The sequence below is a fragment of the Crotalus tigris genome, unplaced genomic scaffold, assembly GCF_016545835.1.
Source record: "Crotalus tigris isolate CLP2741 ecotype Arizona unplaced genomic scaffold, ASM1654583v1 scf7180000017628.32516253702:7417878, whole genome shotgun sequence".
Classification (NCBI taxonomy): domain Eukaryota; kingdom Metazoa; phylum Chordata; class Lepidosauria; order Squamata; family Viperidae; genus Crotalus; species Crotalus tigris.
The window spans coordinates 2,062,327-2,086,978 of NW_024096523.1; the positions used below are offsets into that span (position 1 = coordinate 2,062,327).

General features: G+C 34.0%; 1 protein-coding gene across 11 annotated transcripts in view; it reads right to left on the bottom strand.

Annotated features, from left to right (window-relative positions):
* CSNK1G3 (casein kinase 1 gamma 3) overlaps positions 1-24,652 on the bottom strand; it is a 65,186-nt gene that overhangs the window by 11,827 nt on the left and 28,707 nt on the right. For 7 of the 11 annotated variants that reach the window (XM_039334176.1, XM_039334178.1, XM_039334184.1 and 4 more), the window contains 8 exons: positions 16,310-16,379; positions 14,795-14,943; positions 12,946-13,180; positions 11,444-11,529; positions 11,260-11,344; positions 5,528-5,676; positions 4,292-4,387; positions 1,572-1,667 (listed from right to left, as the gene is read on the bottom strand). In XM_039334176.1, coding sequence (XP_039190110.1) covers positions 1,572-1,667; positions 4,292-4,387; positions 5,528-5,676; positions 11,260-11,344; positions 11,444-11,529; positions 12,946-13,180; positions 14,795-14,943; positions 16,310-16,379 — 966 coding nt within the window. The other 4 variants (XM_039334185.1, XM_039334181.1, XM_039334183.1 and 1 more) reach the window with 2 other exon arrangements.

Here is a 24,652-nt window from a genome sequence, read left to right on the forward strand (position 1 = left end):
AATGTATATTAAAGAAGTTTGTTACATGTTTTCAAAAACTGTAGTAAACAACCCTGAAAACAATTTAATTGATGGAAAACATTTTTAAAAGTCTATGAGCTGAAGACTACAATCTAAAAGATATCCTACAGCAGAGGTCCCCAACCCCTGGTCCATGGACCGATACCGGGCCGCAGTATGCCAGCAACTGGTCCGCATAAAGAAGCAAAGACCCATTTGCAGGATGCAGGCAGCACACAAAACCATATTCCCTCCAGTTTGCGGAAAAACCCCTCTGGTCCATGGAAAAACCTTTCTCCATGCAACCAGTCCCTGATGCCCAAAAGCTTGGGGACTTCTGTCCTACAGCAACAATATAAAAAATAATAATTAACAAATAATGCATTTCCTTGGAGATGTTATACTTCAATATTAGTTACAATGCAAATATCTTTTTTTACTTAGGAATTATGGCCAGGTTTCAAAAAATGAAGCAGTCTAATTTTCTTTCAACAAAGCAGAATGTATGATGCATAAAAGCATTATTATCTCTATGGCTTATCCCTAAATTACTAATCCTGTCTCAGATGCAAATTATAGTAATTTAATACAGGAAATTAGATTATCATTAAGTATGAGAGACAACAGCAGACAAGCCAACTACAGCTACACAAATGATTCTTCAAATATATCTTTTTTGGAAGGTCTGGGTGATTTGAAATTGCTATATAGCCATTCAAAAATATACAAGTAAAATATATAATTAGCAATGGAGAGATATTGGTGGTAAAAAAAATATGAAACAAGCCCTTTGGCAGAAGCAAAAGAAAAGGACATCAAGGGAGTAAAAGAACTGCTGGGAAAGCAGCAGGACATTATCCAGATCCTATTGAAACAGAGAAAGAATAGTAGGTGACAGGGAACTTTCCATTTACTTCTCCCTTTTGCACAAATTTATATAATCATAGATACATGAGCTCTCTTTACATCACACAGACTTGCAACAACTTTTACTGTATTTAGTAAACTTGTTTTTCAAGACCGTTTTAGAGAGAATGAACAGCTACATAGGCATAATATATTTGAAATATATTACTCACTAAGCAATTACAAAGTTCACAAGCCAGGCAAATGAGACGTTGAGGCAGGGAATTTGACTATACTTCCAATGGGTTATTATAACAACAGGAATATCAATATTGTTTTCAATCATAAGCATAAAAGGACATTAAATAGGGACTAAAAATCGTTACTATAAATGGTGATTCGTACGATCAAAATATTACTAGTAGTCAGCAATCATTTGAAGCTCTAATGGCACTGCCATTTCCACTACACATCATTCAATGACAATTTTATTGCCTAGGAGTCGTCCAAATATGTTTTCTTCAAAATGCAGATGGCTGTTCTTCTACAAGCACTTGTAGAAACAAAAACAAATGTTGCCTGATTTTTTTATTATGGTTTTTATAACAGAAGACATTTAGTTATAGACACAATTAGAAGTAAATTTTCAGTGGCAACTAAACACATGCCATTTTTGTCCAAGAAGATTAAGATGTGGAAATAGTCATGCAAAAAACAGAAAATACCTGTACCGAGCCACCATGTCTATCTGCTGCCAGGTGAGCTCTCAAGTGATGGGGATTGGCCTGATGGGGGTCCCAAGCTGCCCTGTGGTCTGTTGACTGCCAGTAATATAATGCATTAAGCATGCATACAAGAAGAGGAAAAAGAACCCAAAATATATTAAATACACCATGCAGCTAATCAATTGTATTTTATTCTAAATAAAAAGCACAAAAATTCATAGAAGCCTATGCACATATACTAAAACATGTACAAATGCAAAAAAAAAATCAGTTTAAAGTCCGCCCCCTCCTTTAAAAAAAAAGATGCATAACAATGAGTTTAACAACACTTCAAACATGGAATTCCATACAGAATAAAAATATTTGGGAAACTAATTTTTGGAAACTATACACTTTTATTTAGAAAACTAATTTCTAAATTATTCTGAATAATTAGAGGCATGCAAAATGATTCCAATGAGAACCATTTTGATTATGAAACAGCTGATCAAGAAATATGTTGCTGAAATAAAACACCCATGATCTGAGTGTTTTGAGAGTTTGAGAATGAAACAAAACTCAGCTTTTTTTATTGTCATCATTTCAAGTATTGCTTCAAGCAACTTGAGTGTTTCTTGCTTCCTATGATTGGGATTTTATTTTCTAAATCAAGTTTAATGTATGCTTAGGTAACAGAGAAATGCACTACTGGAACAAAGCAGTGGGAAGGTAATTACACACCACATGTTTAAATCATTACCCATTCCCGACTGAACTTTTCCTGATGGAAGAATAAAAGGAAGAACAGGAGTGCTGTGAGGGACTTGCGATTAGGCTGGAGTCACTGTAGCTGATGCTTGTGTTGCTTAGTTTATATTCTATCTGTGTGCTCTCTAAAGCAAACCCTCTTTGGGGATTCATTTTTTAAATCTTGTTTTAGAGTATTATAGTTATTTTCTGATCTTATCTATTTTGCTTGTTGATGTGGAGTTATCAGAGTGCATTTATAGTGATGAAAAGTTGCTGTCTTGGTGTAGCTTGCTGAAGATTTCTGTATGCAGTCTGGGCATCATCTTCGGCCTACAAATAAGAAATCTCCAGTATGCATTTAGAAATGCAAACATGATTTTATGTTGATTTCACTTACTGAACCAAACTGAACCTAATAGCTAATTAAAGAACACACGCACACATGTACACACACTTTTGGGGAGAAAGCTGTAATAATAGACTGCTATCCTACTTATTCTTGCATCCTCATATGGATGAAAAACAAAGGGGCAAGGGACTTGTTCTGAGTGTCCATTGCTACCAATGGCCACAATACTTGAAACATTTTTAGTTCTGTTCCATTAAGACATGGAATAGCTGGACATAGCCAACTTAAAATATTCTACAGAATGTTTTAGGTGGGCTGTTCTATTGAAAATACTGTTTTGTTTCCCATTTCATAAACACCTCAAGAATTTTCACTGAGGAGCACAAAATAATAAAATGAGAAGAACTTCAGTATTTCCATGGCACGCACACTTAACTTATACATATTGAATTATAGTCAAATTTAATGCCTAAATACTAAAACATGATATGTCCATAACCTATCTTACTATATTTTAAAGTTATAACTTATTTTATATTTAAAGATAATGTCGAGATGGCAAAATTAATATACACTTTATTACTAGCAAACCTGTGACCCAATGGATCACTGTTTCAGAGATACTGTATTTCTTTAGTGAGGAACAGAGAAACAAGATGACCACAAGCAGCGGGGGGGGGGGGAACAGTTGGAGCAGAAGCAACTTCTGACTTCCCGCCAGCTTCCCTATTGAGTTTCCTTGTAGGAAGCTGGTAGGGAGTGCTGGAAATCTTCCTTTCTTCCCTTCCTTTCCTTTCTTCCTGTCCCTTCCTTCCACTCTGTTATTTCATGTCTACCCTTCCTTCCATCCTTGCTTTCTTCCCTCCCTCTCTTTCTTTCTTTCCCCACTTCCATTTCTCAGGTTCCATGCAACAGAGCTGGAAAAACCTGAGTGTATAAAAACACAAAAATTAAGATAAAATACAGTATAGTATGTTATCACTCATTCTTGCTGACAAAAAATATTTTCCATGTGGTTATTTTTCATTCCGAAAATTCTAAGAAATCAAAATTAGTTACAGGAATTATAATAATAATGTTAATTTTACATTTAAAGTTCATTGTTTATTTTAGTTTTTAAAATAAAAAAAAATAGATTCAGAAGATTCAAAATAAACAACTTCAATGATTATAAAAAGATCAAATGAAAGTGGGACTACTTCTACAGATGAATTTTTCCTTTCTTAGACCAAATAAATTATTATCAGTATTATCCCCCAAACGAACAGAATTCAGCAATAAAAATATGTAAAGTATGAGTTTGAAGCTGGCTTCAAATCCTGACCTAAAGAGGATACTGATTATACAGAACTCTAATTAATTCCCATGATAATATGTTTAACCACTGTGAAGACGGAGAAATTCCCTTTGAAGACTGCAATGGGATAATCTCAAATCCACTATTAAACTTTCAAATTCCTTTTAATTATGCCTGTACTAACAATAATAACTTTTAGCATTATATTGTACAATATAGTATTACACAAGATTAAAGTCTAGAGTCAAAACATTGATATTAATAAATGTTTCTGCAAAGAAACAAATGATATATAACTTTAGTCACAAGCTATTACTATTACAATGCAACATGAAACAGGCATACCTGATTTTTGGACTGCTGCATCTTATCTCGGTGTGGATGTGCTTCTCTATTGGAAGTTATCGCAGGATCTGAATGGATGGAACCCACTGGAGTAGGCTGCACAGAATGCATTATAGGTACATAATAAGAAAACTGGGACAACAAATTATTATTATTATTATTATTTTTTGAGAAACAGTGAAAGATTATTTTTTTTTGAGAAATAGTGAAAGATAACTTGACTTGCAAGCCTTTAGTATTGGAACATGTGGACAAAGGGGAATAATTTCATTGGTTTGTTATAAGATTAACTTATAATAAGTTAATGGTATCTTAAAATAATTTATTAGTTTCATAGGTGTATGAAAATTATAATTCAGGAGTGCTCATCAATGTTTTCTCAACAAATTGAAGCAAAGTACTACATGGAATTCAGTAAATCTCTTTATTCTTTAAACCGCTTGCATGAGAAAAGGGAGGCAATGGACCTACAAAATTCAGGTGACACAAAACTGTCCTAACAATAATCTAAAAGAAAGAGATAATACTCAGATTATCTTGCTGGGTTAAAAAAAGAAGCTGAACATAAAAGAATGGAATTTAACTGAGGCAAGTGAAAAGTTCTTCTAAGAAAAAAAGTCAACAGATGTTCATTAAAATATACTGTGGCAATGGTTCTCGACCTGTGGTCCACAGACTCCTGGGGAGTCACAATGTCATCACAGGGGTTCTGGGAAAGCTTGAAGAAATGTTGATTTAAATCTTGAGTTAAGTCTTGGGATCTGTGTCATGGTCTATGGCCACAAAAGGTATTTAAAGGGGTCTGTAGTGAAAAATAGTTGAGAACCACTGTACTATGGGATACTGGAACAGTACTGATTGTAAATTGAATATGGAGTAATAATGTGCCATAGTTCGGTCTCTCTCACCCACACAATATAATTTTTAGCAGAGAGGGGAGGGGGTGGTTTTGTGTGAATGAATCAACATCTTCTATTTAGCAGGGCCATTCTAATTTGAATTAGTTTTAATAGTGAATTGAATGGTTTTTACAAAATTTTAACTATTGTATGCCTTTTACAGCCACTTTGCATCAATGCATAGAAAGCTAGCATATAATCTTATCATAAAGAATGGAGCAATAAAACATTACCTAAGCAATACAATGTAAGCTAAATAAAGGTTACTACATTTTTATACTGTCTATTAGAAAAGTCAATTTTTTAAGAATATAAAAAAATATTGAACTATACTTACCAGTTGTTTACCAATCCAGTCATATTCATAATCAAACATATAACCCTTGCGATCAAATAAGTCTGTAAAAAGCTTTCTTAAGTAGTCATAATCTGGTTTTTCAAAGAAATCTAGCCTTCTCACATAACGAAGATATGTAGCCATTTCTTCTAGGGCAATAAAGAAGCATTGGTTATATTAACTGCTAGAAAAAATAGTGTTCAATTACTGTAAGCCTCAACTTTTTAGCATAAAAAGAGAAAATATCTTTATAAATTAGCATTCAATACACATATTTCCAATCTTATCAAGTATATTTATTAAAATTGTATATGTCTTTCTAACAAATTTGTGATTAGAAGATCTGAAGAGAGAAGGGAGTATAGAAAAATTGTTAGTCAAAGATTGTTTGACTAAAAGTAACATGTTTTTTTTTTCCTAATGCCATTAGTATACCAAAATATAGGAATGGAATGATTAAGCAAGCACAATTTATCAATTAATGTGTCACTCAGATTGTAATGCATCAAATTATTTGCATAGACTTAATAAAAGAAAAGAAAAGAAAAACATGGAAACTACTTCAATATTTTGCTTAATACAGGAACCCAAATTAAGGCACCTCTGACAAATGGCTGTCCAGCATCCACCTGAACACATTCAGTAAAGGGAAGGCCATCATTAATATTATCTAACAAACCCATACAAGTTATAATAGGTACATCTTTTGACTACGTCATTTTGATATAGTCTTATGTAACCAATACAATGCTAATTATCTTCTTCCTACAGTACAATGTTGCTGAAAATTTTCTACAGCATTAGTATCTTCTCTGAGTAGAACTGAAATATGTGTCTGCACAGGATTGTAACAGAAATTAACAATCTCAAAATCACTGGGGAATGTATATGTAATTTTCAGTGGAGAAACTCTGTAGTAGAAATTTATTTCAATTTCTGAAAATAAAATTTATGAAACAGAATGCCAGATCTTCTAAATAAATTCTGTTTGTAATTTGTAGATATTCACAGTATATTTAAATGCCATGCCATAAACATCATGATGCAGGTTACAAAATGAAACCTTTGTTTTGTTTTTTTTTGGGTAATACTTTTATATGAATTACTTTCTGTGTTCTTACACACAATTTTTGAAGTTCCACCAGCTGTACTGAAAAGCTTGGATCTTAATTGATATGCTTACAAACTGTAAGTGAAGTTAGTTCATCAAAAAAATTCTTTTTCATGCCTTTTGGACACCTCAGAAAGTGCTAGAGCAGCAGATATGTGCTGGAAATTTAACATAGGTGATCTGAACCTTCTACTCTTTGGTTGTTTTGTTCTGGTTTAGGTTTTGTATTTTAATCAATATAGTATTCAGAATAGAATTAACATTTAAAATTGCATATATAATGTTGAATGATGTATTGAAAACTTAGAACTTCTTGAGTTATAACAACTTTGGGTATATCAGCATTAGGATGTAGCAAACGAGATACTGGGCAGTTGAAAAAAAATACCTCAGATATCAAATCCTGAATGGAAGCAATTATTATTTTTTAACCTTTGAAGTGGCTCTTTATAAATGTAATGGAAAGACTGACCAATGTAATTCATGAGAGCAAAATTTGATCTGGCTAAAAGAGAAATGGAACAGTGGTTTGTGCATTCATTGTGGTATATTTTTTATAGCAATAAAATATATTGAAACATTTTTTCAGTCCTTAAGTGCATCAAGTGCTTATCTTGATGTTTCAAATTAATCTCATTAAATTTCTGAAATATTCCAGCCAAGTAAATAATATATTTTTTCATAATTTAGTATTTATTGCCGACTTTTTTTCTATATGACAGAATCTTGAATAATTCCACAAACTGTATCAAACAGTTGTCTTAAAAATCTACCAAATATCCATGTTTAAAAAATGAACAGACTTGTGTTTATTATCTTAACAGAGTTGCTGAAATAATTTATTCCTATGAAATTAAATTTAATCTTATTTATTTCATTTACCACATTTAGTGAGTTGTGTACTCTTGGAAATAAAATGGTCAGCAAAGTGATGATTCTTCTGAAGTATACAGTGAATACAGAAACCATTTGGAGCTGCTTCTTCAAAAATGCCATAAATCTGCAATATTTTTCTTCCATAGAACTCTATCAATTACACAAGCAATAATGTTTCTTAATGGAATACTGGCATTTTCAAAGTATGCTTTTAATGCAGCAAAATTGATTTGCTATAGCTATAAGACTTTTTGTAGCTGCATATCTTCTTATAGGATAAAGTTATCTTCAAAATATAGTATATAGTCCATTAATAAAGCTTTGCTGTCCACAGCTTTATCCAAATGTAGGGAGAAAGTTATTCTTTTTAATATCACTACCCATTTCATCAATGCTCCTTTGTACCACTGTACTATTATTTGGTAAGAGTTTCAGTATTTTGGTTGGTTCCTGATGCATTACTATAGAAATAACTTCCTGCAATCATAGCATTATCAATGCTATGTTAGCAATAAACTCTGAAATACCATAAAATGAATAAGTCTGTTTGGCCTTCTTAGAACATTTTTTAAAGTATTGTTTAATGTTTAATAAATAGCCCATGAAGATTTCTGAAATATTCCAAGTTTTTATTATTTTTGCCTGGATGTTTTTCATGAAGATGATTACAGAATTGAGATAGTTTCACTGCTTCATTTGAAAATGTTTGCTGAAATAGTGAACACCTTTGAAGACTCTTTCAACAAGAAGACTTGATGTATATACAAAGTTGTTTGATAGGTAATGAACAGAGTCACTTATATTTGGGAACATGGTTTCAAAACTATCACTTCTTATATTCCTCATGGCATGTTAACAAATATACAAGAATTCAAATAATCAATTTAACTCTTCACGTAACAAGAGTAGCACATGCTTTTAAATTACTGATACTTCTACTGAGTTATAGATGGAATAACTTAGGATTCCAACTACAAATAAAACAGCAAAATGTTCTGACAAACATAAACAAGGAAAACTGAACATATTTTTAAAAAATTAACCAGATAAGCAAATTCATTACTTTCTTCTTTTTCATTGTGTTCATCAAAAATCAAGAAACACTCATTTGAGGGGTGGAAGATGGGATAAACACCAAGATTAAAGAGCATAATGTTAGAGAAATGGGTTAAAAGCAGTAGAATAGGGCAAAATTCTTCATTCAGGGAACAATACTGAAATGTACATACAATGCATTCAGAAAGTATTCAGACCCCTTTCCCTTTTGTTAATTTTGTTATGCTGCAGCTTGATTCTACAGTTGTTGAAATTCATTTTTTCTCATTAATCTATACTCAGTTCCCCAATACAATACAATACAGAACAGAAATTTAAATGCCTGTAAATTTGTTAAAAAGAAAAAACTGAAACATCACAATGCCTAAGTATTCTGACCCTTCACTCAGTACTTTGTTGAGGCACCTCTAGAAGCAAATACAACCTCAAGTCTTTTTGGGTATGACGAAACAAGCTTTGCACATCTGGATTGGGACATTTTCTGCCATTCTTCCTTGTAAATCCTCTCAAGCTCAGTCAGGTTGTATGGTGACCATCGGTGGACAGCCATTTTCAGATCCCTCCAGAGATGTTCAATAGGGCTCAAGTCAGGGCTCTGGCTGGGCCACTCTAGGACATTCACAGAGTTGTCCCTAAGCCACTCCTGTGTTGTCTTGGTAGTGTGCTTAGGATTGTTGTCATGTTGGAAAGTGAACCTTTGGTCCAGTCTGAGGTCCTGAGCGCTGTGGAACAGGTTTTCATTGAAGATACCTCTATACTTTGCTCCATTCAGCTTTCCCTCAATCCTGACCAGTCTCCCAGTCCCTGTTGCTGAAAAACATCCCAACACCATGATGGTCCCACCACCATGCTTCACTGTTGGGATGGTATTGGGCAGATGATGAGCAGTGCCTGGTTTCCTCCAGGCATAACATTTAGAATTAAGGCCAAATAGTTCAATCTTGGTTTCATCAGACCAGAGAATCTTGTTCCTTACAATCTGAGAGTCCTTCAGGTGCTTTTTTGCAAACTTTAAATGCACTTTCATGTGTTTTGCACTGAGAAGAGGCTTCCATCTAGCCTTTCTGCCATAATGCCCAGATCAGTGAAGGGCTGCAATGAAGGTCGTTCTTCTGAAACTCTGTCCCATCTCCACACAGGATCTGTGGAGCACAGTCAGAGTGACCATCGGGGTCTTGATCACCTCTCTTACTAAGGCCTTCTCTCCCGATTGCTCGGTTTGACCAGGTGACCGTTTCTTGGAAGAATCCTGGTTGTGCCAAACCCCTTCCATTTGAGTATTATGGAGGCCACAGTGCTCTTAGAAACCTTCAGTGCAGCAGAAATTTTATTTTGCCTTTCCCAGATCTGTGCCTTGCAATAATCCTGTCTCTGAGCTCCGCAGGCAGTTTCTTTGCCCTCATGGTTTTTGCTTTGCTACCATATGCATTGTCAGCCTTCTACAGAGTGATGTGTGCCTTTCCAAATCATGTTAAATCAATTTAATTTACCATATGGACTTCAATCAAGGTGTAGAAACATGTCAGCAATGATCAAGAGAAATGAGAAGCATCAGAGCTAAATTTAATGTGTTGTTGCAAAGAATCTGAATACTTATACCAAGGTGATATTTCAGTTTTTTAAAATAAATTTAAAGATATTTCAAAAGTTCTGTTTTCATTTTGTCAGTATGGGGTACTGAGTGTAGATTAATGAGAAAAAAATGAATTTCAACAACTATAGAATCAGGCTGTAGCATAACAAAATTGACAAAATGAAGGGGACCTGAATACTTCTTAATGCACTGTATGTACCATGTTTCCCCCGAAAATGAAACCTATTCCGAAAATAAGACCTAATTTGATTTTTACATGTGCGCTTAATAAAAGCCCTACCCCGAAAATAAGCCCTAGTTTTGGGGCGAGGCACACATGTAAAAATCAAGCTAGGGCGGGGGTGGAAAGATGGAGGCAAAAAAAAATATATATATAAGACCGGGTCTTATTTTCAGGGAAACATGGTAATTAGACTGGAGGATAAATTGCCTTAGTAAAGGCACTTGTAAAAAAAGGTCTTTGAATAATTGCAAACTGAATACTATATAGGCAGCAATGTGAATTTAAAGTTTAAAGTAAATTTAATGACAGCAACAAACCAAATCATAGCAAGTAATTATTCCATTTTATTCTACTTTGTTAGGATACCATATGAAATACTATGTCCAGTTCTAGACATTTAATTTTAAAAATAATTCAGTGACAGTGAAACAGGTTCACAGAATACTAGAAATATTAGAAGAGTCAGCATTCTTTAAAATACTTATTAAGTGTATCATACAAAAACTAGGTCAAAACCTGATATCTTTTGTTGCAGACTTAAGACAGCAAATGGTGAATCTAAGTTGCAGGAAGGAAGCTAGATTCTGGCTGAATGTTACATAAAGCTTCCTAACCATATGAGCAACTTCATACTGCAGTTAATTAATCAGAGAACTCATGTGCTCCTCATCATTTGCAGTGTTCAAGGGAAGTCTAGACAGATTTAATTTCAATTCCCAAACTGTGCAGGAAACTATTTGGTGCCCTAAATGGCCTTTCCAACTCTATGACTCTAATTATTGCAGCATTAATTGCACTATCTGGCATTATAATATATTGTACAACAAGCAATATAGCCACCTCATAGCCTCATCAATAGCAGAACACTTTACCTGGAAAGCTTTCACATAGTATTTCAATAGGTGTTGCCCTCTTAGTATCTCCAATTTTCTGATACCGTTCTTTCAATGTATCTGCCTAAGTTGAAAAAACATCAGGTTAACTGCTTCAGAAACATTTTGTAAAACTTTGGTAACATCAGAAGAATCAAGGCAAATAAAAAAAAAATCATACTACCTTTAAGCCTTGCCAGGGAAGGCTGCCTCTTAAAAAATACATGAACATATGACCTAAAGCTTCCAAATCATCTCTTCTACTTTGCTCTGAAAATGTAAATTGAAAATATGAAGGCTAGATTTCTGAACTGATGTATAAAATCAATGGAAAATATGTACAAATATGAACGTGTATAAAATAATATTAACATTTTCTGAAAATTAGAAATAAACAACAAATTGGGAGTTAAGAGCTCCATCAAGTAAACCTAACAAATCTCATGAAATGCAAAAGCATTAACTGACTACATAGATTCATCACTGAACTAATTAGAATGTTACGATTCTTTTTTTTTTATTCTATATCTTTTGACTACAGATGTCCAGGAGACAATGATCCAGAAAACATTTTCTCCAACATTTTAACAAATTTTCACAGCAATTTACAAGCTAAAGTAAGAAAAGAAAATTGTAAGCCTTCTTTAAATCTATATACATCTTCATTAGGAAAATATGGAAGAACTGACACCGTGTTATTTTTCAGGTTTGAGCTGAATGAATTTGTCATTGACTGGTTTCTCCTTGATAACTATTTTCTTTTGTTTTCCAATGTGTTTTATTTTCTGCAATTTGCTACTGATGTTTTATGGATAGTTCTCAACTTATGACTGGTCACTTAGCAACTGTTCAAAGTTACACCAGACTCCCCAAAAGATACTTACAACCAGGTTCCATAGCTTCAACGGCCAGACCCCTCTCATGTGACCATATTTTGGGCGCTTGGCAACTAGTCCACATTCACAGCCATTTGCAGCATCCTACAGTTACATGACTGTGATTTACATTTTTGTTGAAAACCAGCGTTTACTTGTAGTTTTGGGGAAAAATATCCCACAGCAAACAACAGGTTCTCTTTACAACTGTGGCATTCATTTAACAACTGTGAATTCAGTTAATGACCATAATGATTCATGTAACAACTGATGCAAACAAAATCATACAATCAGGCTGGTTATATGATGAGCCAATTTACAATTGTCACTTACAACCAAAATGGACAGGCTCCACTACGATCGTAAGTCAAGGATTACCTGTGATTGTGTTTGCCACCCAGAGCTGTTATATGTGAGGTGGATGGCTATATAAACCTAATAAATAATGCTGCATTATGGATAAACAACTGTCCTAATTACTGGATCTGGTCACAATAAGAAATACTAAGAAATACTAGTTTTAAATCCAGTTTTGCAATAGCACAAAAGGATAACTGTGGAGTTGTACCAGCTGTTTAGAACTAAACTTTCATTAAGAAGAGTATAACTGAACTTGACCATTTATAAAAAAATATTAAAAATTAGAATTTTGCCATGCACTGATAACATTAAGGAATTATATCCATACTCTTACACATGTTTAAATGAAATAGACTGAATTTGTAAAAAAAAAATTACAAATATATAAGCTGCTTACCAAAATAGTGAACCTGCTGTGTTCATTCTTTTACATACATACATATATACATACCTTTTCCTAAATGTGTATTTATACTCATGTATCTAGCAGTTCCTGTAAGGCTTTTGTGTTCTCGATATGGTATGTGCTTCTTTGTTTCTGGATCTATATATTCTTTTGCCAAACCAAAATCTATAATATGAATAATTTGTTGTGTTTTGTTTCCTGGTCGTCCTATTAAGAAGTTTTCAGGTTTTACATCTCTGTATATTAAATTCTTTGAATGAACATACTCCATTCGGGAAATCTATCAAACAGAATGAAAGAAAGTTCTAAAAAATAAAAATTATCACATCTTTATTTGTAAAACAAATGGAGTTACCGTATATGCCGGCGTATAAAGCGACTTCCGCGAGAGCTAAAATCGGTCATCTGATACGCCGAGTTGTCTTATACGCCGGAAATACTGGTAGTTTCTGGCGTATAAGATGACGTTCTAGGAATGCAGCTCAGCGATAAAGACGGGGGTCATCTTATACGCCAGGTCACCTTGTACGCCGGCATATACGGTACTGTGTTTTCCTATCTTGAAATCAAGATTTTTCATGAATGAAATTAAAAATCAAAACATTCCTAATATTATTTTGGTTCATAATATAAATATAGCTGGTGATATACTGTATACCTATCCATTAAAGACAGTACTTTTAAAAAATATCCCTTCATTAAATTATACACTAGTTGCCATTATTTGTTGTTAATGATAGTTTATACAACAAAGGCATTTTAAAGCTTTGAAACACTGAAGAAAAAACAGATACAGAAGAAAAAGTCTTTATTCAATCTGCATAGTTCTAATGTCTTGTAGATTAACTGGCTGCTAGATATCCATAGATTTGAGAATATTCTGCTACATTTGTACCATTTATGTGTAAAAAAGGATACTGCCTGCAGAATCACACTATAATTCAAAGGTTTTTTTTTCATAGTAAATTTCCATTATGGATTGTGCAGTTATTGGCTATATGGAAAGACACTAGTACAACACAGAACCAACAACTATACTACTTTCTAAACACCCATGAAAAGATGCCTTTATCATATATCCTACATCTCAGAAACTACCCAAAAAATTACAATAACTTCTATGCATTAAGGTAGCAATAAATAAATGATATCTATCTAAAGCTATTTAAGCAAAATCCAAAGACCAAAAATATTTACAATATATAATGCAAGAACTGTGAAGACCATTACGTGGAAAGAAAATATCCAGGAATGTCAACTGGCAGTTAGAAGTCATGATTAAAAACTCCTACAGACAAGTTCAACCCACTTTTTGAATAGGGAAACATCTTAAATTAAACTGGTTGAAAAAATGATAGAGAATTCCTAAAGGCATAGCACCCTAATTAATCTCCCATTAAAAGATATATTGAAATAATCTCTATGTACAAACCATTTAAGAAAGCAAACAACCAAAAATAAAAGAAAAAGACGAACAAATCTTTTTTCATCACAACCTATCAATCAATACCCAGATAAGGAACCAGCACTAGTTAAACAGAAAATACAAAGTAAAAGATAATATCACTCTCTATTTTTTTTTAAATAAAAGCAGCATCAAAGTCAAAGATGTCTCCATAGTTTACAATAATAAATGGCCAAAATCAATCAAGGAAAAATAATGTCCAAATCAAATCAGATAATATAACCTACCACTTATAAACAGTTAGCAAACTTCACTCTCCCTTTCACTGATGAAGTTACCTAGACTGGTAATGAAACATTGGCAGGAAGAGAAACAAGCTCAAAAAACACACCAGGAACCTAATAATGATACATTTTTGTGCATTCTTTATATTTTCATATTATTTAAGTATAAGGTGCAGAAGACAATTTATAGAGAAGCTATACTCACCAGTTGTATGGCTATCATAAGTACAGTTTTCAAGGAAAAAGTCCTATCACACAAATCAAATAAATCTTCCAAACTAGGTCCCAGTAGTTCCAGCACCATGGCATTGTATTTGCCACAAGGGCCAAAATAATAAACCTGAGGTATTCCATCTAAAAAAAAATAAAAAATGGTATTCATCACATTAATTGCACTTGGTTCCTAAACAGGTTTTTCTTTATTTTAGCTATAGTATTTGCAAATGAAAATTTATCTTGCTTAGTTGTAATCATTAAATGAAAAACACAACAGACAACAACATCCCTTCATGGAATTTCACAATAGTTCAGTCTCAGTCTTTTATTTAACAATAACACTATCAAGTGAAAAGCTTAAATATATGGAAGAACATTATATTCAATACAAGATATTAATAGGTTTATTAACTATACAAACTATCAATGTCACATTATTAATGCTTTTAATATTAGGATTTCTGTTCTCTTAGATTTTGGGTAAAATGATTCATAAGCAAATCAAATAATGAATGTCGATAATATCTGTACAAAGGCATAACCTGTAACATTTTTCTCCTAAAAATCACTGTATGTCCTCAAATTTCATTGTAACAAATTCCCACTTTATTATAAATAAAAATTTTAATGAAACTATGTTAATAGAAATGAAGGAAATAGCTAATGCTTTTTGCTGCAAGCCTAACCAGTAGATATACTTTAAAGCTTCAAGGACACCTTTCATTAATATCTAAAATAGCAAACAAGTCCATTTTTAAGATGAGTGAAATCTTAATTTATTATAAATTTGTTCTGCAAAACCTTATGTCACAATGACGACTTTTATAATGCAAGTCATAGGAAATATGTGTATAAAATGCTTGTAAATTTTTACCTAGCTCTCTCCATGAGAAATAGAGCATCTTGTTTGAATAGATGATGCCTTATCAAAGATTATTGTACCTTTTAAAAAATTAAATTTACCTTGTGTATGTAGTATCAAACCTATAGCCACATATGACTAAAGCACATTAACTTCTTTTTCAATTACAAGGCAGTTTGAAAAGGATGAATTATGAGGATGAAGGTACTCTGATGGGTGACTTTACCTGTGAATAGCTTATCAGGCAAATGCTAAATGTCACTGCACTGAAAAGTCTAATTTGCTATGTATCAATAATACATATCATTAAATGTTTCACTGTTTAGTACAGCAAAAATGTTCTAGTTAATAAGCATTCATAATCTAAATGGCAATTTCCCAATTTAATACAGATATTACAAAGTAAAATATTGATTAAAAATAAAATTATGTTATTTAAATAATTAAAATATATTTAAAGCAAAACAATTAGAAATAATTAATTAACCAGATTATTTCGCTTTTAGCTGCAAGTTGACTTAAGGGTAAAAGGCTGAGTAAAAACTGATCAAATCTTGTCTGCCAATGAAAGGACAAAAGCTAACCTGACTGCCTTATCAGATTTAGAGAGTCTGAGAAGACTTATTAAGAAATTATACTTACCTCCAGACCCTAGCTGCTTGTAGAATCTGTATTCCAAGTGCAGTTGTGGTGCTCTTGACTTCATTGGCTCCTGGAAAAACCAAAATTTTCCATTCTGAAAGCCAAGATCTATACCAATACTGATAATAAAAAGAGGCAGGCAGAAATAGATTTATTTACAGATATGTAACTCATTTGCTGCACTAGTAATTGCCCCATGGGAAAAAGAATGCCTGAGCACTCTTAATATATGAATCAGATGCATGCCTAAACAGCTACAGAATATATAGTATGGACACAGTGTTTCTCAATCTCAGCAAATATGTGGACTTCAGCTTCCAAAATTCCCCCACCAGCATGTGATATATACTTATTCTAGGGGGCACCATATACTCATATAGAACAAATAATAATAATAACAACAGCAACAACAACAAAGTTGGAAGAGACCTTGGAGGTCATCTAGTCCAACTCCCTGCTCAGGCAGGTAACCCTATACCATTTCAAACAAATGGCTATCTAGTCTCTTCTTAAAAACTTCCAGTGTTGGAGCATTCACCGCTTTTGGAGGCAGGTTGTTCAACTGGTTAATTGTTCTAACTATCAGGAAGATTCTCCTTAGTTCTAGGTTGCTTCTCTCCTTGATTAGTTTCTGTTCTATCCCAGCCTATAGCCGTCCTTGTTAAAGGCACAAGGACCAAACCCCTGTTGATAAAATAGGCTGGAGACTTTAAAACAAAACAAACCCCTTTTAATATGGGTGACAAACCTGCCAAATAGTCCAAAATACAAACAGCAAAACTCAATCCAAATGAAGGAAATAGTCCACAGGAAACACGATGCAAACAGAAGAGTAGTCACAAGCAAGACAAACAGATCAGGATCCAAAGAAGTACTTTGCAAACAGTTGCTTTCAGCAACCAGCACCGCCCACATCTCCTCTTTTTATACAGCAGTCACAAGGCTTTGCCTCTCAGTGCCTTCTCCTTTTACTCTGGAGTTGCCGTATTGACTGCTGCTGATTTACTCTTGCTAATCGACGATGTGTGCATGCATCAATTAGCATGTCCATCATGTGTGAGTCCTCTGAGTCTGACTCATTCTCCTCACACAGCTGAGCTTCATCAGGAACACAACTGGAGGGCTCAGGCTCTGCATCAAACTGTGAGTCCTGTAATACATCAGAGCCTCTCTCTGCCCCTGATGGCCCTTCAAATGCCTCCTCCACCTCCTCCTCAGATTCCTCAGACTCAACTGTTGGGAGCACAGGCTGGCACAGAATCACAACAGTTTCCATCCGTTGCTTCTTGTCCTGCCTTCAGGCGCTTTGGAGAATAGCTTGACTCCTTCTTCTTTGTGGCAACGCCTGAGATATTGGAACACTGCTATCATGTCCCCCCTCATCCTTCTTTTCATTAAACTATTCATTAAACTAAACCCAATTCCAGCAATTGTTCCTTATATGTTTTAGCCTCCAGTCCCCTAATCATCTTTGTTGCTCTTTTCTGTACTTTCTCTCTAGAGTCTCAACGTCTTTTTTACATTGTGATGACCAAAACTAGATGCAGTATTCCAAGTGTGGCCTTACCAAGGCATTGTAAAGTAGTATTAATACTTCACGTGATCTTGATTCTATCCCTCTGTTAATGCAGCCTAGCACTGTGTTGGCTTTTTGGCAGCTGCAGCACACTGCTGGCTCATATTTACATGATTGTCCACCAGGACTCCAAGATCCCTCTCACAGTTACTACTATTGAGCAAGGTACCACCTATACTATACCTATACATTTGGTTTTTCTTGCCTAAATGTAGAACCTTACTTTTTTCACAACTGAATTTCATTTTGTTAAATAGCACCCAGTGTTCAAGTCTGTCCAGATACTCCTCTATCTTAAGCCTATCTTCTGGAGTGTTGGCTATATTGTTTGAAATGCTCAAAGATTCATCAATCTTACTGGAGCATAATGTGACTCTATGGCTATAAACATTTATTACCATTTACCAGATTGGTAACTGAGTTTACTGCTTTCTGGAAAAGAATAGGCTAGCCACCGTCACCCATTTTTAAATTACTGCAATATGATTTATATGGGTCTACACAAGTTCCTAATATTGAAGTTACAGTGACATACTTAGACATGCCCAATGTTGAATCAACTGTGTGACCTATCTATTAGCTCCAGAGCCAGGTTCAAAGCTTTGCTTTCAGCATGTTCAGAAAAGGTCTAAACAACTTTGGGTCAGAAACTGCCTTTCCAGAAACAGGATGGGCAGTGGCTAAGATTATCAGATGCTGTCATAAGATTTTTGAGATTTTTGCTACAATTTCACATATACTTTCTCTGTAATAGTACCTACTTTCTAGAAAGTTTTGTACTGCAGTATTTAGAAGTTACCTACTATTATATAGTTTAGGTTTTTTAAAGAGTTATCTCTTCACATAGGCCTACCTTATCAGATTTTGTTCTGTATCAAGTATTTAAATATCAGAATTTTTATTCTCTGTATACTTCAAAATATATTAACATTCCAATTCAATACCTAAAGTTATTAAAGAAATATTCTACAACTTTCTAGAGCAGACTTGTACAATGTTTAGGGGCATGCAAAAGGAGATAAAACTGCCTGAGGCAGAGTCAAAATCTCCGGAAAATTTGAAACAGAAGAAAACAATTGGGGTGGGGGGGGGAGGGAATTGAAATACATGCAGTACTTTTTTTTAGTACTCTTACAGGTACGTTTTGCTATGCATACTTTAACTAGATTTATCTGTAAAATAATAATCTTTTATTAACTGAAATTATGTTTTATTGCAAATGCAAACTATTATACTGTACTTAAAGAAATGCATTCTCTGTGGCAGATCACAGTCCAGGAATTTCCCCTTGAGAATCAGTCCTGAAATCTATTTTGTTTATCTTTAATATTCTTCCCTTGTGTGCTTCATCCATGCTTGCCCAATAATTATTTGCATTTGGTAATTATTGCTAGGCTTATTAGTGTGAGAAATTAATTCTCACCCAATGCTGATATTCATATCAGTCTTTTGAAGTCTTTGATGAGTACACATAGTTTGCTATATTGAAATGTCTTATTAACGTTTCATCTTCAATATCCTTTCATCACCTCACTGTATATGGTTGATATGTTTCAGCTTGATGGTCCCTTTCATTCTTTATTGTGTTTTCCTCCAGTCTACTGATTCCCAAATTATTCCAGTGTCTTCCACTGGAGCCTCAGGCTTTTGACTTATGTTCATTCGATTCTCTTCCATTTTATGACTCTCACAAAGAAAGTTGTATATTTTTGTTTCATAAGTATTCATAGGATCAGGGAGTTTCTTTTCTTCATTTTTTGTATATATTTTATTAATTTTGTAGGGTTAGGATTACGGTTGGGATTTTTTTAAATAACATTCTTAATATTTAGCAAACAGCATATTGTCTGAGTTCATGTATTTAAAAAACAATAAATAAGAGTTAATTTCTATATTATCATAATCAATATGTTAGTTAATCGCTCAATAATTTTCTTCTTACTAGTATATAGTCCATGTTACATAGTATATATCATGTTCCTTTCTAACTCGCTTTTCTAGCCATTGGTAAAAATTGTCCCATGTACAATGAGTCTTCTTTCTTTTTTATCTTTAACGTCAATCTGTCCATTTCTGCACAATCTAAAACTTTCTTAATTAGTTCTTCTCCCGTTGGTAAGTTTTTATTTTTCCAATATTGGGCAAATACAATTCTTGCTGCAGTTAATACATGCAAAATTAGATATATACAATCTTTCTCGTAGTTTCCTCTATTATGCCTAACAGAAACAGTTCTGGCTTGAAATCTATATGTTTTTTTAATCATTTTTTCCAACCATATGTGTATTTTTGACCAAAATCTTTTAGCTTTAGGGCATGTCCACTAGATAAGATAATAAGTACCTGATCTTTGTTTACATTTCCAACCCTTGTCTGATGTATTTTTAAACATTTTCGCTAATCTCACCAGTATTAAATGACATCTGTAAAACATTTTGTATGTTTTCTTTGTAAGCCACCGCCTTCGTTAATTTAGCATTTCTTTCCCATAATCTTTGCCAGTTTTCTAATTCTATATTATGTCCAAAGTTCTTTGCCCATGTTATCATTGCTTCTTTTACTTGTTCCTCTTCCATCTTTAAGTTTAACCAATATTTATAGAGTTTCTTAATCAATTTTTCATCTGTTTTTAGCAGTATCTGGTCAAATTCTGTCTGTTCTTTATAAAATCCCGTTGTTTTAGCATCTTTTTCATATCTCGTTTGATTTTGAAAGTATGGCCACCATGATAGACCAATACCTTGTTCTTGTAAATCTTGTCAATCTTTCAATTTCCCTTCATTGTCCAAACTAGCTTTATAGGTCACAACTTTCTCGTAATTGATTAAATTTGGGTAAGCAAATGCTTCCATTGTTGAAAGCCATTTTAATATAGATTTTCGCTTTTATTTTTTCCCATTCTAGAAGAAGTGCTTTTCTTATAAAGCGGTTTTGAAAGTATCTATGTATTTTTCTTCCCATACCACAGAAAGGCATGCCATCAAGTTGAAGGTATAATAGTCTTTTATCTCTAAGTATTATCCACTCTTTTAGCCATGTTAATATAGTTGCTTGGTAGTATAGTGTCCAGTCCGGCAGTCCAAGTCCTCCACTTTTTTTTGCTTCTTGTAACATTTATTTTCAACCCTGCCACTTTTCCAAATTCTTCTATTTTCTCCATAAGCTTAATGCTTGTTTCAAGCAGTTCTTCTAATATGAAAACCAAGTCATTTGCAAATGCTTGTAGTTCGTATTTTTCATCTTTTACCTCCAATCCTTTAATTTCTATATCTTGCCTGATATTTCTATTCAATACTTCCAGTGTTAATATAAATAATAGTGGAGATAGTGGACATCCCAGGATCAGGGAGTTTCTGATGCAGAAATCTGGCTTTTTTTCTGGTTGTTTCCCTTGGTTATTTCATACTCAGCTTAGTGCAGTCATCTTTTTGCAGATGCTCCTGACTTCTCTCTCCATCCTTTGAATCCGCAACACTACACTTGGGTATTTCTAAACGTTCCATTTTATACTTACGTCTCATTACTCCAATTCCTATTCCAAGCCAGTTTAAGAGCTTGAAATGCTTTTGTTTAAGAGCTTCTGACTCATCAGTAGTTGCCTGCTTGTTTCTCTACAATCATCCTCTTCCTACATTTGAGCAAGGCATTTTTAATATAGATTATAAATTCTGTACAGATATGGCTTCCCCTGGCCCCATGATGTTGGGGAAACTGGCCCCATGTTGTTGGAATTGGCTTCCTTGTTTCTTTTATTTTTGAGAAAGTTTGATAACCCTTTAAAGGGGGTTATCACAGGGGCGGCGGGGACCCCTGATGATGCAGCAGCGGCCGCCGCTGCCACCGTCCCCGCACTGCCCAGCCTTGTCCTCCATCCATCAATGGAGCCGCGGTGGGGGCTGGTGCCATTCAGCCCCGCCAGCCCCTCCGCCAGCCCGGCTGCTCCCCCCAGGCACCCCTCTTCCTCCCAGCTCCCGCCCGAGCCGCTTTGGGGGCAGCAGGAGGAAGGAAAAACCGCTGCCGCCGCTGATGGCTGAAACATATTGCATTTTTATTTTATACCCTGTGTCTCCACTCTTTTCCCATTTCATTAAAAGAAGCACTTTATTCAACAAATCAGCTATAAATTCCTTATTCAATGATAAAAAGAAAGTAAACTCATTATTGCTTAAATTGGCATAAAGAAGTTCAAATAATGCCTTTATTGACTGAAAGTAATTTGGGCTTCTCAAGTTTATAGCAATAATGGAGGCATAAGGCTATTTGAAGTCTTTAGCATAACAAATACAGAGGCTGCCTAACATTCCAACATCTTAGAAACTTCTGGAAGGTGTACGTAAGCTTGAACATATGCAGGAAAAGAGATTCCTCTTTTTGACAAAGTGTTTTAATCCAAAGACAACAATGGAAGATTTCACTTTCCAACTAAGTAGATAGCCTACTTACTTGACTGCCAATATATTATAAAAGGAAATACAGAAAAATGGATATATTCTAAACATGCAAATTTCAGCAAGATTAATAAAAAATGAAAAACAGATTTAGAAAAAAATTACAAATATTATTGTCAACTGGACAAAATATAACCCATGATGTATATTTGTAAAATCCAAACAAAGCTAGAAGCTTAAAGTTACTAAAATGAGATTGAAAAGCATTATATATCAAAATTGACTTCAAATATATACAAGATATGCTCAAGATATGAATATTTATCACAAAAGCATGTGGGCACTATTCACAAAGTCTTTATACCTTAACTGGTAAGGCTACCAACCACAAGGGATTAATACACACACTCACATATAAATGCTCATGCATGATTCCTAAATCCAAATGAAAATAGCCAAAGAGAAACAGAGAAAGCAAGCAGAAATACAAAGGGAAAAAGGGTACAAACTTTTTTAGGGACAAAAGATAGCAGATAGCATTGAACAAAAAAGGAATCAAAGCACTAACAAAGATAGAATACTTTAAAATTACAAACTGGGAACCAGTTTTGCGTTGCAACAGAATGGACGCAGGAAGGAGGGCTCTGCCTTCCATGCCCAATTTTGCTCTGCTGGGGCCCTGAAAAGGGCCTAAAGTTGCCCCGAAGAGGCAATGAAGAAGGAAGGGTGCCTTGTTGATTCCGGAGAGATGGCTATAAATACTTACTGAGCTTGGACTCTTAATCTCAAGAGCTAGTGGGAGAGAAAGAAAATTTTGACTTTTGAATATATCTGGCTGCAGGGAGGTTAAATATTTTGAACACTTGGAACACTGTGGATTACAACCTTGCCTGACTGATAATTTTCAGGATACATGAGACAAAGGATTACTATAAAATTTTGCCATTAGGACTGGATTATAAAGGCTACATATAAAGACTAGAAAACTAGAGGAAACTTTGTTCCACTCTTACTGAGACTGTTGACACTACTAGAGGATTTCTAGGAATGATGCCTCAAGAAAAAACAAATACCTTTCAGAAGGAAATATTCTCCATGTACAGCTAATTCATCAAACAATTGTTCCACACAAAGAGGACATAAAAAGAAACCATAATGAGACTAAAAATAACCTAGATGATATAAATGACCAAATCTCCAGATTGAAGCTACAATTGGAAAGTTCCTAGATAACGACTACAAAGTATGAACAAATAAACCAGAAACAAGAGGATGAAGCAGAAGAAACGGACCTACAGATGGAGGAGATAGGAGAAGGGAAATATGGACTGCCATACACAAATAAAATACTGCAAGATCTATCTATAACAATGAAAATACAAAAGATCCCTTACTCCTTTCTCCAAAATACACCTGACGACAAGGAAGAAAATTCTAGAAAATGGAACACAGAGTCAACAGGGGAAATGTTTAGGGAATGTGGATGGGCGGAGTTCCCCCAAAAAAATACTCTACCTAAATTGTCTTCTTTATGTCAAGCAGTTTTCACAAAAAGAGCTTTCACAAAATTTTGGGGCGATTTAATTGCCTTGGCCCGGAAATCTACTTGGCAAAGAAAGAAAGCGAGAGTTAGATTTAAAAAACAGAAGATTTGATCTATTAGAGGGGGCCACTATCTGTTTAATATACCTGTTTGAATACGATTAAAAGAATGGATGACCCTTAGATATAACTAGATTTTTATAATGGAAGATATGATTTAGAATTAAAATAGCATTTTTTTTCTTATTTTGATATGGGAAATCTGAAAATAAGAGGAAAATTGGTATGAATATTTTTAGCTATATAAATGTAATTAATATTGAGAAAATTATAAACGACAAAGATACTTTAAATATTAATGTTAAATAAAACTTTAATAAGAGCATGAAAAACAGGATATTGACTTATAAATTGATATTATTTGCATAATACTAGTAAAATATGATGAAGATGTCTATATCTAATTTTGTATACATCAATAGTACCAAGAATTATAATTGTCTAATGAGGGGAAAATGGAAAAATATGGGGAAAAAAGAAGGATCAAGGAAAAAATACTGGATTATGTAGTACTGAATAGATTTATATTGAAGAAGTTAATGTTAAATATGTGAAGCCAGACAACATGCTGTTTACTAAGCTCTAAAGATTGTAATTTTAAAAAAAAAAATAATAAAACTTATAAAAAAATAAAATTACAAACTGAACTCAAACCAGTTATATTAAACTGCTCAGCAATAGGGGCATTATAAGTATTATCTCATGAGAGATCGAAGTTGAGACAAGTGAAAAAAATAGCCAAGATTATCTGAAGGTGGATTATAACCCAGATCTCTA